The sequence below is a fragment of the Phaethon lepturus genome, unplaced genomic scaffold, assembly GCF_000687285.1.
Source record: "Phaethon lepturus isolate BGI_N335 unplaced genomic scaffold, ASM68728v1 scaffold35779, whole genome shotgun sequence".
Lineage (NCBI taxonomy): Eukaryota > Metazoa > Chordata > Aves > Phaethontiformes > Phaethontidae > Phaethon > Phaethon lepturus.
The window spans coordinates 26,025-39,129 of NW_010561965.1; the positions used below are offsets into that span (position 1 = coordinate 26,025).

A 13,105-nucleotide genomic window follows, 5' to 3' on the forward strand; every position below is an offset into this window, starting at 1 on the left:
GACAGCATTTTGATTTCGAATACCAGCATAGATTCATCTTGGTCTTGGATTCAGCTAACACATGAGAAGACATGAGGACTTTTTAACTGATCATCCCTTGCCATGAAGCTTGAATTCTTCTTGATATTTGGAGACCCACGTGGATATCCAGTTCTCCTGATCCATTGCCAACTAAACTCCTGCCTGTAAAAACACCCAACTGCTAGCAGCATGCGGAGGAATCTGGTAAGTGTTGCTGTGTTTACCTTTTTACTATACCATGTAATAACAACAACTTTTAATAATTATGGGATCTTTTTTCCTTTGACAACAAGCCTCAGTCTTCAGTGGCTTTCGTCATAGTCATAGTTCATAGTCATTCTTCACTATGTACTCAGAATGGAGTCTGGTATATGTGGTTTATATACCTTTATCTGGAAATAGTCCATCTTCCACCCACCAGTACTGTATGTTCAGATGAAAGGATTATTTCAACATTTAAAAAAATTTTTTTACCAATTTCATATTGTGTTTGATTAAACAGTTAATTCCTGTGTTCAAACTTTATTACTAGCCCAGTCCTAAGTATTTGAAAACTTTTAGAATTTGTGTTTATTCTAATTGCTGTGATTGTCTAGAATGTATTTTTCAGTAGTAAAGAAACAGAGCAGGAAATGTAGCACACAGCAATTCTAGGGAGGCAGTAACACTATTTTTTCCCAAGATACCTGTGCTTTGTTGCAACACTGTGTCAATGATACATGAATTTTAAACATGTCTTTGAGGATTGTGGCTAATTTACAATGAGTGGCTCTGCCTTTTACATGAGTACAGAGAGAACATAGCATTGTCGGATGAATTAGAAGAATGTTTTATCTTTCAAGCTTTCGTTTAGCTTTTATGAAGGAAAATCTTGTTTGCTGTTTAATCATGTTTCATTCTCAAACAGTAGGAATACCTGTAGGGATATAAACTGTTCCAAGTGATCTCTCAGCTTTCTGTTACTTTCTCCCATCCCATCTACACCACATGTACTGTCTTAATTTTTTCTGTATCTGCTGTTGTGCAATTTTTCTGATTCTTCACGAGCTGATTTAGCTCATTAAGTCAGCAGAATTCTACTAGGTTGCTTTTCTGATAAACTGAGTGAGCTAGCCAGACACAGTACAGAGCCGTCTGTCTGTGCATGCTCTGGAATTGTTGAAATCTCTGACCTCCACCATAAACGTAGCAGAGCTGACTGACTCCACCATGGCCTATGTAGCCACCAGCAATCTCTGTTGCACAGACTTATTTTTAAATAGGAAAACAAACTTCTCTTTTAGGATTACCAGTATCGAAAAGAGGTGTTGACACAGGTGGGCTAAAACCTGGGGTTAACTAGCTCTTCCCTCTCTCCCCCCTTAAGCCTATGAGAGAGACAGCACTACAGTGTGGTCTTTGCCTTACAGGATTTGTGCCTGAGGCATCCATTCCAGCACTCTCTGACATTTGAAGCTTGGAAGACTTACAAGTGGAGAAAAAGAAAACAGAAGAGAAATTTACTGGAGCTTCTAAGAAATTAGAGGTGTTACGGTGTGGACAAGATTTCTGCAAGAGGGAAAACGAAAGGCCAGAGAACTAGAACTGACCTTCATGTGACCAAGGAGAAGGCAAAGAAGGGGTTGGCAATAAACAAGAAGCTGATGGAAGAGCATAAATGATCCAAGAGCAGAGCCTTGTTTAAATCTGGAATACTGGAAGTAGAGAAATGCAAAAGCATCTGGTAGAGATAATGAGTCAACAAACATAATTATCAGCAATGCTGTGCCTCATCAGGCACCTCCCATAGTGGAACGTTGAGGCAGCCATTACAGCAATAGGACTTCCCTGACCCATGGATATGCTGTTCTACAAACTCTGTAGAACAGTTTTTCTATTGGAAACTTAATTTCAGCACAGCTTTCACCTGGCAGAACTATCTTTTTCTTTGCATTGAAAACATAAACATGGGAGACACAAGTTCTGACTGAAACATGAGGTTGATGTTAAACTCGTAAAAGTTTAGTGCCACCAAGAGGAAAGGCCAGATGAAAAAAATAACTTTGTTTTTGCATAGGCTAGAAATTTAGAAGCTGCACAAGATCATAGAGAGTAAGTTAGTGAAGGTAATGAAATATACAGAAAACACGTCTGTCTTAGGAAGCCACATTGCAAATGCTTGGAAGATGAGTAAGTGTTTGGAAAGATGTGTTATGTCAGTATCTGTATTCTTGGTCCATTCTATATTTTCCTTAGTTGTGTATACAGCTTTGGTGACTCAAAGACAGGATACTGAGCTGGATGGACTGATTTAACATACTAGGCTGTTTTTGTATATAGACTGCAGTTTACCACAGTATTTCAGCATTTTAACTTCCGGAAATGAGTTCAGTTTCTTCCTCTCAAAATCGGAAAGTTTTGTATTTGTTATTAACTTCCAAGTGAATGTAGGAGTAAAGCTTATGTCTTTTCTTTATTTAAGTGTATTACAGAGTCTCTGTACTATATTGCTAGCACATCTACAGTACTTTCAGAAATTCATTACTGTATATGAGTGAGGCACAAAAATTTCTATGTATGCTGATTAAAAATAAATAAACAAAAAATCCAAAATTTGTCCTTAGAGGAGGACCATGTTTTTGCAATCAACTTGAATTGAGTGCTGTGTAAAACAAGTGAAATGAAGTTCCTACATCACAGAACCTGAGAATCCTATTTAAACATAATATGGTGTGAAGAAGTAATATATAGATAAAGTGTTTTTTACTAGCAGCATTGATATACTAACTACTTAAAATATCAGGTGCATCATTTGTGTCTGATGCTTAGCATTAATAGTGTAAACGTCTTGATGTTTGTTATAAATGTCATTGCCGGTGATTGAAGTTGTATCAAGCTTTAACTTAAAGGATATTATATGATAGGTTGTTCTACCTTGGAATACCAGAATGATATTGTATTAACTTTGTGCAAGTATTGCAAATACGTTGTTCTGAACAGGCTTTAGCTGAAAACGATTACCATTGTGCTGGGTGCTGTATGTAGAAGACACTTTCAATTATTATACAGGTTTCCATCATTGTGGACCAGCTAAAGGAAGGCAAGTTAAGCAGTGTTGTAGTGTTTCCTGCGGTGACATCCCCATCCCCACCCTGGTCCATTTTTTTGGTATGAGCAGCTTTATTTTTGAGGATATTTGCTGGAAGAAGCAGTCTTTGTGCCCAACAGCAGCATTATGGCATCGTGATTTTTGGAATTATTTTCTAAATGAGGATAGCATGGTAGTGCTATAATAAAAATATGGGAGCACTGAGTCTGAGGCAGGTAAAATGAAGTAGTGATTTGTATACAGTCTGGTGAAAAAACAGCTGCCTGGGGGTGGTTTTAAATTTTCTCATTTTATGCTTATGAAGGGTTAATACTTCCAGAAGGAACAGACAGAGGATTTTAGACTTTGAACTGAAAATGTTCATCACTACACAGCTTTTATTATCTCTTCTTATTAAGTCAAGCAAGTCCAGATGGTGTTAATTCAGAACTGAAAGTACTAAGTGAGAAGCAATTTCAAAGCTGCCAGATATACAAACATGTATATGGAGTGCAAAAGGCTGGTTCACAATGCAATTTGAGGCTAATGGAGTGGGACAAGAAATTGTACTAAGATTTATATTTATCAATACATTTAAATACTGATATGGTTTTAAAAAACCCAGTTGTGTGAAGAATGGCAAACCTTGCTAATGACTTCAGTTACTGAGGAGAAAGCGCTAAAGAATTTATTAAAAAAATGTAGGATGTTACAATAGCAGATGAAATTCAGTGTTGAAATGTCATCCTTGACGGATGAATGAAGACCTTACTCCATGGGTAAATGAGTGCAAGTGATAAGTTAAGGCTCTTATTTGGCACTACTAATCTCATTGTTCATAGTGTATCATTTTAGGACATTAGTACCTGTTTTAGGATGTTAAAAACTTATGATAAATTAATTATTAAAACTTTACTGCTTTCACAGGTATGCTGAGACCTTATATTCCTTGTTTCAACTTCTTTTTTTTGTGTGTGTGTGTGTGTGTGGAAAGTATAGAATGACAAGGTTAGAATTTGGGGATAAGGTAGTAAAATTGGAGGTATAAATTACCCCTCTCTATATGTAGGTCTTTTCATGTGGACTGTTTTTAGAAACTAGACATGGGATACTTAGACCATCAATTTTGGTTTGTCATGGCAACTGGTGTTTCCCAGGATATGTTGATTGTACTTTTTGTAAAGGAATATTTTATAATAAAAGAAAGGTATAATTTTTTAACGTCAATTGTTAACTGACATGTTAATTGACTTGTTAATTTCTTTGTAATTTGCAGATTGCTTTTACAAAAACTTTTGTTCAACATTATGCTTTTATTATGAAAACACTGAAGAAAAGCCATGAATCAGACACAATGTCTAATAGAATTGTGCATATCAGTGTTCAGTTGTTCAGCAATGAAGAGCTAGCACGCCAGGTAACCGAAGAATGTCAGCTGCTGGATATTATGGTCACTGTTCTGTTATATATGATGGAAAGTTGCCTTATTAAAAGCGAATTGCAAGGTAAGTTGATCTGTTTGTTTGCTTGTTTCCATGGATAATAAATTGATTATAGATGAAATTTAATCTCTTTCTTTGGTAGTCAATCCACTCCTCAACCCCCTCCAAAAATGCACAGGATCTAGCAATATATGGTAGAGGCTGAGTCTCAAAATTTTCTAGAAATGTGAAGGTAGTTACCAGGAGTGATACTGATGTTTTATCCTTTGGTTTGTAGGGTTTTCTTTCATAGGAATGTTATATAGCTTAGAACACAGACTATTATCTTGCAGGTGTTTCATTTGTTGGGTAAAGTACATAAACAGTATTTGTGAAGCTCATTTGAATGAGAAATTATATATTCAAATTGAGACCGTTATTAATTACAAAATATTTCCAAAGTATTTTACAAGCTATTTGAGGTATTTAAAATAGTTTTAATTTTTATCACCTGTGATTGCCTTAATAAAACTTGATATTACTAGAGGAGAATGATTTAACACTTTGCAAATATCATCATTTGATCAAGCTTGTGGTTGACAGAGTGGCAATTTGAATTTGAACTAGTGCACACTGTGTAACTTTTCTAGTGAAAACAGCTGTCCTATATCTACCTTCCTTGTTTTGCCTGTCCTTGTCTGAAAATGGTGGCACAGCAAATCTTGCTGACTTCTGTTTTTCATGCTTTCATGTACCTAACAGACCACAGACCTCTCAGCCCTCTTTATCCTAGTTTGAATTTGAAAATGCTCTCTGATGGGCTGATTGCTGCTGCCAAATAAGTACCATCAACTTCTGCATGAAATTTTCATTTTTCTTGTCTGAAGTATCCTTTGTCTCTGAGTTCACTCTGTGTATAGCCTAATACAGAATGACTGTGCTCAAATGGGAAATCCTCAGTCATCTAAGGACAGGACAAGAAGAAATGGCCTCAAGTTGTGCCAGGGGAGGTTTAGATTGGATATTAGGAAAAATTTCTTTACTGAAAGGGTTGCCAAGCATTGCAACAGGCTGCCTAGAGAAGTGGTGGAGTCACCATCACTGGAAGTGTTCAAAAAACGTGTAGACGTGGCACTTCAGGACATGGTTTAGTGGGTGTGGTGGTGTTGGGTTGACGGTTGGACTTGATCTTAGAGGTCCTTTCCAACTTTAATGATTCTGTGATTCTATCATCTAGCTGTAGAGTGCCCTCATTCAGCTACCATTCAACACGAGAAATTTTTCTGTTGCCCTACATGGATTGCTTTGCAGTATTCAAAGCAAAATGTTGAATCTCTTAACTGTTTGTATATCAAGTCACTTTCCCTAAACTAATGCCATATTGGTGGAATGTCTTTAAAATACTTTTAAGCGTGTTCCGAATGTTACTTGTTGGACAGTGTGGCATGTTGCTAGCATGGTGGTAAGGTTCTGTAATGGATCAGAAATTGCAGCCAAACAGAAAAAGGCTATGACTGTGATTAGACATTCTCTGAAGAAACTTCCTGTTAATTAATTATGTAAGCTGGAGCTAATACGTTAAATAAGATCAGATACATTGTGATAGATTTGTGAGAAAAGACTTACCCCTGGAGCTGCTATCCCATGACATGAAGTTACCTGTTTCCTTTCCCCAGCACCAGTGATTTCTCTTAGCTAAGACTCCATGGTTGGACTTGATGATCTTGAAGGTCCTTTCCAACCTAGTGATTCTGTGATTCTGTGATCATGGATGCTGTCCAGTGTTTTTCAGTGTTTTCAGAACATTTCCTCCTCACTGCTTTATATATGAGGAGTTTGGCATACTGTAAATTGACAGAAAAATTTTAATAAAATACTTTATTGTGTTTTTTCCTTCTCATATTCTCATTGGCCTTCTTTTGCATCTTCTGGTATCTTGTGTTTAGTTCAAGGTATCTCTTATGATGCTGGAAATAGTGAGAAGTCTGTGCTGGTGAGATAAATTGAGAAGAATTGTGTTTGTACAGCTAGTGCAAACAAGTACGTCATTTAGTAGCTGAAGGAGACAAAGTTTACAAATCCAGCCAATGGATAGATGGAAAGAACATGTTGGAGATGAGCAAGGAGGACATGGAGCAGGAATTGTATCTTCTATAGCATGTTTAATTTGCATTGCTCAGAGATTCTAATTGTCTTTTGGATAGCTGACATCTGTTAAAAGTATACAGTTCAGTAAGGGTATTTGTGGATGCCAAGTGACAAACTGTTCATGAAACAGAGTTGACCTAGGAGCTGTGTTGATACCAACTTTGAAAGTGTTACTAGTTCAGCTTATCTCTCTCCCACATGGTGTGAAAGGATGATGATGAGAAATATGGGTGCAGGTGATAAAACTGGCTCCCTAGGAAGATTTATGTCCCTGTGCTCTTAGAGACTTTTTTCCCTCTCTATTAGCACTTTCCTTCTATTGAACTTTTCGTGGGAGAAGAGTTTATATCCCAAGGAAAAAGTTTTGGTAATGGTTCATCCTTTAAAGAAAAAACCTCTTTGACTGACCTTATATTAACCCTGGCTTGTAGTGTACTCTGAGTAAGAGGCAACGCCACTGCTGATTTGAAGTAATTCTGGATTTGTCTCATCTATACTGGGGCAGAGAATCCGCAACAAGTAACTGTTGGTGCTTTGTGAAGTCCTTCAGTGGGTTGAGGCAGAGACAGCTGAGATGTTATCCTGTTTTTGGGTAGGCTGTGTGAGCACACCAGGCAGCTGAGCAACAAGACCTAGTTTCCTTTCTTCACAGATGTACCAGATAACAAGAGAGAGATTAAAGAGTATTCGATGAACTGTGGTAGAGAAGCTCCGTAGAGCACTTCTGGCTTCCTGTTCCTTCCAGTATAATAGATAGGAGTCAGCCTTAAGAAATGGAGCTCTATATTACCTTATGGTAACAAGAAGGTATTTGTTCATAGTTGTGTGCTAAGCAACATATTTTTCAGGATGAAATCTGATTAATTTTTCTGACTGCTATGTTCTTGGGAAGTAAAACTTGTCAACATCAAAATATTGTATGACTTTAAGTTGGAAAACCTGTCATAACAGTTAAGAGAGTAAGGTGCTTTTTTTGCCTGGTACCAGTAAACCAAAAAAATAAACAACCTCAGAGTAAAAAGAAGAAAAGTATTTTCTTCAGTAGTTACAGCAAAGGAGAGGAAAAAAATTTACATATATTCCAAAGAGAACCTGTGTATATGGCACTCCATATACAGATGTGCCTCATCAGCCAGAGACTGGAGTCTTTTAATAACAGTGTTGTCTTATCTGTGGCTGTGCCATACTGCTTATGACCCTTTCACTGTGTAAAGGGTAACTACAAGGGTCCTTCAGTGCATTTGACCTGGGCAAGAGCCATGCAAAATTTTCTTTCTTCTGTTCGCTGGAAATAGAATAGCAACTGACAGATGGGTGCTGGGAGTTACTCCCTTGGATCGTGAATCCAGGACCAATCCAGTTTCCCTTCTGGTCTTTCTAGGGGTCCCTCTGAAGAAAATCAAATAGAGATTTATTTGACAGCTGTAGAGGATGTACTTTTGTGATTTGGGGGGGAAACTTCTGCCCCCTTCCTCCCCCAATTTCTTCTCCCCTTCTTTTGGGAACCTTCTCCTGCCCTAGTCTCAGGAAGGCTGCATAAAGCCTCTCTCTGTCCCAGATTCAGAGTGGAAATGCTTTTCTCTGATCTCCTTCTCACATTCAACATGCCACTGTAGGTTTTGATCACCAGATTCCTGTTTTAATGCTGTAAGGTAGCTTCCTCGCTCGAAGTGTGTCAAATTCAAAATAGATTTCAGATGTTCGTAATAGGAATTGTATTGTTTGGTCTTTTTATATTTCTTGAGAGTATTCACAAAAGGCATAGCTGTCATGATTTTACTAATGCACTGCTTTTCAAAGGTTGTGATATTGTTCAAAGTATGTGTGTCTCCTGCTGAGTGGTATCTATTTTGATGAGTCCACGATAAGAAAACAGCCTCAGGTACCACAAAACAACCATTATTTTCTGCAGTTTTCTCTGTGTGTGTCTGATTGCGACATTACAGTAAACCTTAATTGTTATTTTTGCATAATCTTGTAACTCTATTTAAAAATTACAACAAGAAGGAAAAAAAAGTATTACTTTTTTTTTTTTTTTCTTTTTTAAATCTAGATGAAGAAAATAGTTTACATGTTGTGGTGAATTGTGGGGAAGCACTACTGAAGAATAATACTTACTGGCCCCTGGTTAGTGATTTTATAAACATACTTTCACACCAAAGTGTGGCAAAGAAATTTTTGGAAGATCACGGTCTTTTGGTAACATGGATGAATTTTGTATCGTTCTTTCAAGGTATGTGACTTTTCTAATCAGTACTAATACAAGGATGTTAAGACAACTTAATGTTTGCAGTAGCAAAATCCTTACACTGCATGTAAATATTTAATTTATTAGTATTCTTATAAGTCTGTATTCCTGGAAGGGAACAGTATATTCTAGAAAACAGGTAGATTTGAAAATGATCTAATGTATCTTTGTCTTGTGTGGACTAGTTAAAGAGCAATTGCATCACACTTGACTGAGATTCATGGTGCCAGAATTCTCAGGTTGTACTTAAAGTACAGTTCATAACTTGTGCTAGAACTGTTTTACTGGTGAAGTTCTAAATGTCAATATTGGGTAAATGAATCTGATAAATCTGGATCTTTTTCTAAGTACTGCTGTGAAGAAACTTTTCTATTATTTTAAAAAATATTTTAAAATCACAAACTTTTCAATACTGCTAAATGTTCTGCCTAGAAAGAGGAATAAATATTTTCCATACAAATGTTCTCATTGACTAAGTGAGGCTCAAAGTAGAAGGGCTGCTGTCCATGTTAATGTCACCTGAGCAGCAAGGACTCCAGTTACTAGCCAGTCTAGAGCTATTGCTCTTTTCTGGTCTATTTCTATTCAGACTTCGATGCATATTCTCCTATTTTATCCATTATTCTGCTGCTAGATAAGATAGATTGTTACACTTTGTGGTTTTTTTGTCTTAATAGGTGTGTGAATGCATAACACTGCATTCCTGTTAGACCTAGTTAAATATAAGGTTGTATAACTCTGCTTAAATCTTTAAAGGTATGAATTTAAATAAACGAGAATTAAATGAGCATGTGGAGTTTGAATCACAGACATACTATGCTGCCTTTGCTGCTGAGCTGGAAGCCTGTGCCCAGCCAATGTGGGGTCTTCTGTCACACTGCAAAATTAGGGTAAGACTAACATTTCTCTGTCATTATTCTTGGTTTTATTCATGACTTATTCCAGAGTTCTGAAATCTGAAAGGTCTGTTTGTTTTGTGTTTGAAAAGACTTGGGTTTTGCTGTCTTTGTCTACCAAATATATAAAATGGTGATCAACTTGGACTCTGTATAGTGAGTATAGAATTCATGCTTGTACTTAATTTATTGTCTCCAGGACTGGGACTACAAGTTTGGGATGTGTACAGTCGTTCCATATGACTGTACATATGGAAAAACTTCTAATCTGATGAAGAACTTGATAAACGTCTCTGAGTCATTCTGCCTTTGTTCACTGGGAGAGGAGATAGATACATAAGTTGTCCTAATGTGATTATAATGCTGATTGTGTTTGCAAATATATACTTCATTACGATGAGGGATGGAGTAATTTATGGGCTTGTGTTGTTTTACTAACAACCTGAGGTGAAAGCGTCTTAGGTTCTGACACCTCATGGTCTCCTAACTAGAGCAAAGAGTTGTTACTATTTGGTAGACTGTAAATTTTATTAAGTTCTAGTAAAAATGGAATCCATCAATTTATAGGAATCCTTAAAATGTGAAAAAACTTTTTATTGGCTATTTTTTGTGAAATAAATACTTATCTTTGAAATAGCTTATTAAGATACATAATAGCATCTGTGAGAGAGTAATACCGGAATTAAACTATGCACTGAAAAAATGTACGTGAGCATACCATGCAATTTTAAAACAGTTTAAATCAAGCAGTTGCAAAAGCCTTTCCATGATGTAAGTTATACTGGTACACTAGGAATATATCAATTTATGAGTCTAAATTATCTTTTGAAAACTGCATTACAACTTTTGAATTTTGAGGTATTCCTTTCTTTTTAACTTAGGAATGGGAAGGTCTGCCTTTTGTTTAAGGCCTGTATGATTCCTTGCTCTGCCTGTCGGCTTGTCAGTCATGTTTTCACCCCCATGTTTGAACCCTTTGGTCGTTCTCAATAAATCTGAAAGTGTTTTAGAATTTTCTTAGCTTAATTGTACTTGTTTAGTGAAACCTAATGGGTGAGAAGTGATTCCAGCTCGAGAGGGAAAGCTCGTGGAGCCTAGCCGCCACAGAGGGTGGAGCAGCAGGATGGGAATGTGGCTGTTGCATTTCCTGATGAGAAAAGGTGTTTGGCTGAGCCTGTCGGCACTTGCACAGCTTCTGGCTGGCCAACGCACTGCTGGCTTTTGCATGAGAAATGTGTCATAGATATCCTAAGAGTGTGAGGCAGGTCTGAAGTCTGTGTTTAGAGGGATGGGAAGATTAAAGGAAAAGTCCGTTAAGAAATGAGCCTTTGTAAGTTCTGCTGATCACAGAGCAATTTGGTTTAGCTCCCCTCCCGTCTTCCCTTGTTGCATGTCACTGCTTCGCTCCTGGAGGGCAATGTACAGCTCTAGTCTTGAAATACGTGACTTAATCTGAAATATATTATAGTTTTAGGGCATTGTTATAGAACTGTATCATACAATCATAACAAGGTTTGCTTATCGTTAAAACCTATGCAGTATTGTGTTATCGTTGCATTTCAGGTGCATTGTGTTAGCCAACTGTAAGGACCTTTCAGTAGATAAAACTTACAGGACATTAGCCATTCCTTTTGGTTGCATGGAAAGACCTTTTTTTTTTTTTTTAAATACTTAACATCTCTAAATTTTTGGTAAAAATAAATGGATAAATTAAACAACAGTAGGCACTAGGACTAGCTGACCATTCTGAAGATGCCTTAATTCTCACCATTGAAACTATCATCTTTTAGAGTAACAATGAAACCATCCTAACACTTACTCAATGCCATATGATGAGGGCATAAATTATGTATTGTAAAAGTATTCTTGAAATAATTATGTTTATTTGTAGTAGGAAGACAGTGACACTTACTTAAAACTGTTTGGCTCATCTAGTACACTGGTTTCTCTTACTGCAGGAAACACAGGAATACACACGAAATGTCGTCAGATACTGCCTTGAAGCACTTCAGGACTGGTTTGATGCTATCAACTTTGTAGATGAGGTAAATATCCTTGTGAATTTAAGCAAAGTACTGTGAAAATCTGATAAAACTTCAAAGGTGATACATGCCCTCTCCCCTGTCCCCGCCTTAAAATCCTTCTAGGTACTGATTGAAAGAGGATTGCCGTGCTGAAATTAGCGTTTATAGGTAATAGTTGCAATGTTATGTCCTAGCATCCTTTATTTGTAGAGTCTTGGTGATTTAGATTTGCTGGTGCAAGCTTAAGCTGGGTGATTCTTAAAAGGAGTGCCATTGTACTGTTCTGCTGAATGAAGAGCTGAAGTGATGGCAAAAGAGAAGTCCTCTTCAGATATTGTAGTGGGGAGTAGCTTTACCACGAATATTGCTTTGCCAAGCAATACTTTTGGTCAGTTCAGAGTGTCATTAGCTGCTGGGGGCTTGGTAAGAGATTAACTACAGCTGTCTGAATAAGGGAAATTTCTGAATCATCAGAAAGTGCAAGGGAATGAACTAATACTCTGTTAGTGGAAAGTTAAGTCCCTCAAATGAAGACATGCAAGATACTGTTCTTGGTGGTTGTGACAAAGACGTTTGTAGGTTGTTTGATTGTTTTTGTTACATATATGATATTAAAATATCTTTATTTTACTTTTAGCCAGCTCCTAACCAAGTTACTTTTCATTTGCCACTGCACCGTTACTTTGCCATGTTTTTAAGTAAGGTAAGCATATATTTTAGTCACACAGAAGATGGAAATTCCCTGTTGAGTGTGATTGTTCAGTACAGCGTGTGCTTGCTTTTGTTTCTAGGCTGTCAAATGCCAAGAACTAGATCTTGATACTATCTTGCCAGATCAGGAGATGCTGATGAAACTAATGATTCACCCGCTACAGATTCAGGTACGGGCAGACTTGACTTTGATGCAGATGTAGAGATATGCAACAAAAAATAGTTGCTGGCTGATTATTTTAACCCCAGCCATTTAAATATATTTAGAAGTATTTAACAAGGGATAAGTATCTCTTAATGTGGAATATCAAAATAAGCAATATGTGACAATAACAACTAGAATATACTGAGTTGTATAAACTACTTTAAAAAGAAGATAAACTCTTTTTTTTTCCCCTTCCTATTTCCAAAATAAATGTATCATTAGTTATCATACTCTGAGAAGTATGATAATATTCACTACAGCAATTTCAAAAGGGTAGGAAGAACAAACCCTTTGAAAACATGGAATTGCATGTTCATGGAATAGCTACCAGTGGAGTGCAAGTTGAGAAGAAACCTGAATCTGA

General features: G+C 36.9%; 1 protein-coding gene across 1 annotated transcript in view; it reads left to right on the top strand.

Annotated features, from left to right (window-relative positions):
- The window catches only part of UBR3 (ubiquitin protein ligase E3 component n-recognin 3 (putative)), a gene marked incomplete at its 3' end in the record, with an annotated part of 44,680 nt that overhangs the window by 12,478 nt on the left and 19,097 nt on the right, over positions 1-13,105 (top strand). The window contains exons 7-12 of the mRNA XM_010294146.1: positions 4,365-4,593; positions 8,711-8,890; positions 9,662-9,795; positions 11,760-11,846; positions 12,463-12,528; positions 12,617-12,706. Of these exons, the coding sequence (XP_010292448.1) occupies positions 4,365-4,593; positions 8,711-8,890; positions 9,662-9,795; positions 11,760-11,846; positions 12,463-12,528; positions 12,617-12,706 (786 nt within the window). The remainder of the gene's footprint in view (positions 1-4,364; positions 4,594-8,710; positions 8,891-9,661; positions 9,796-11,759; positions 11,847-12,462; positions 12,529-12,616; positions 12,707-13,105) is intronic.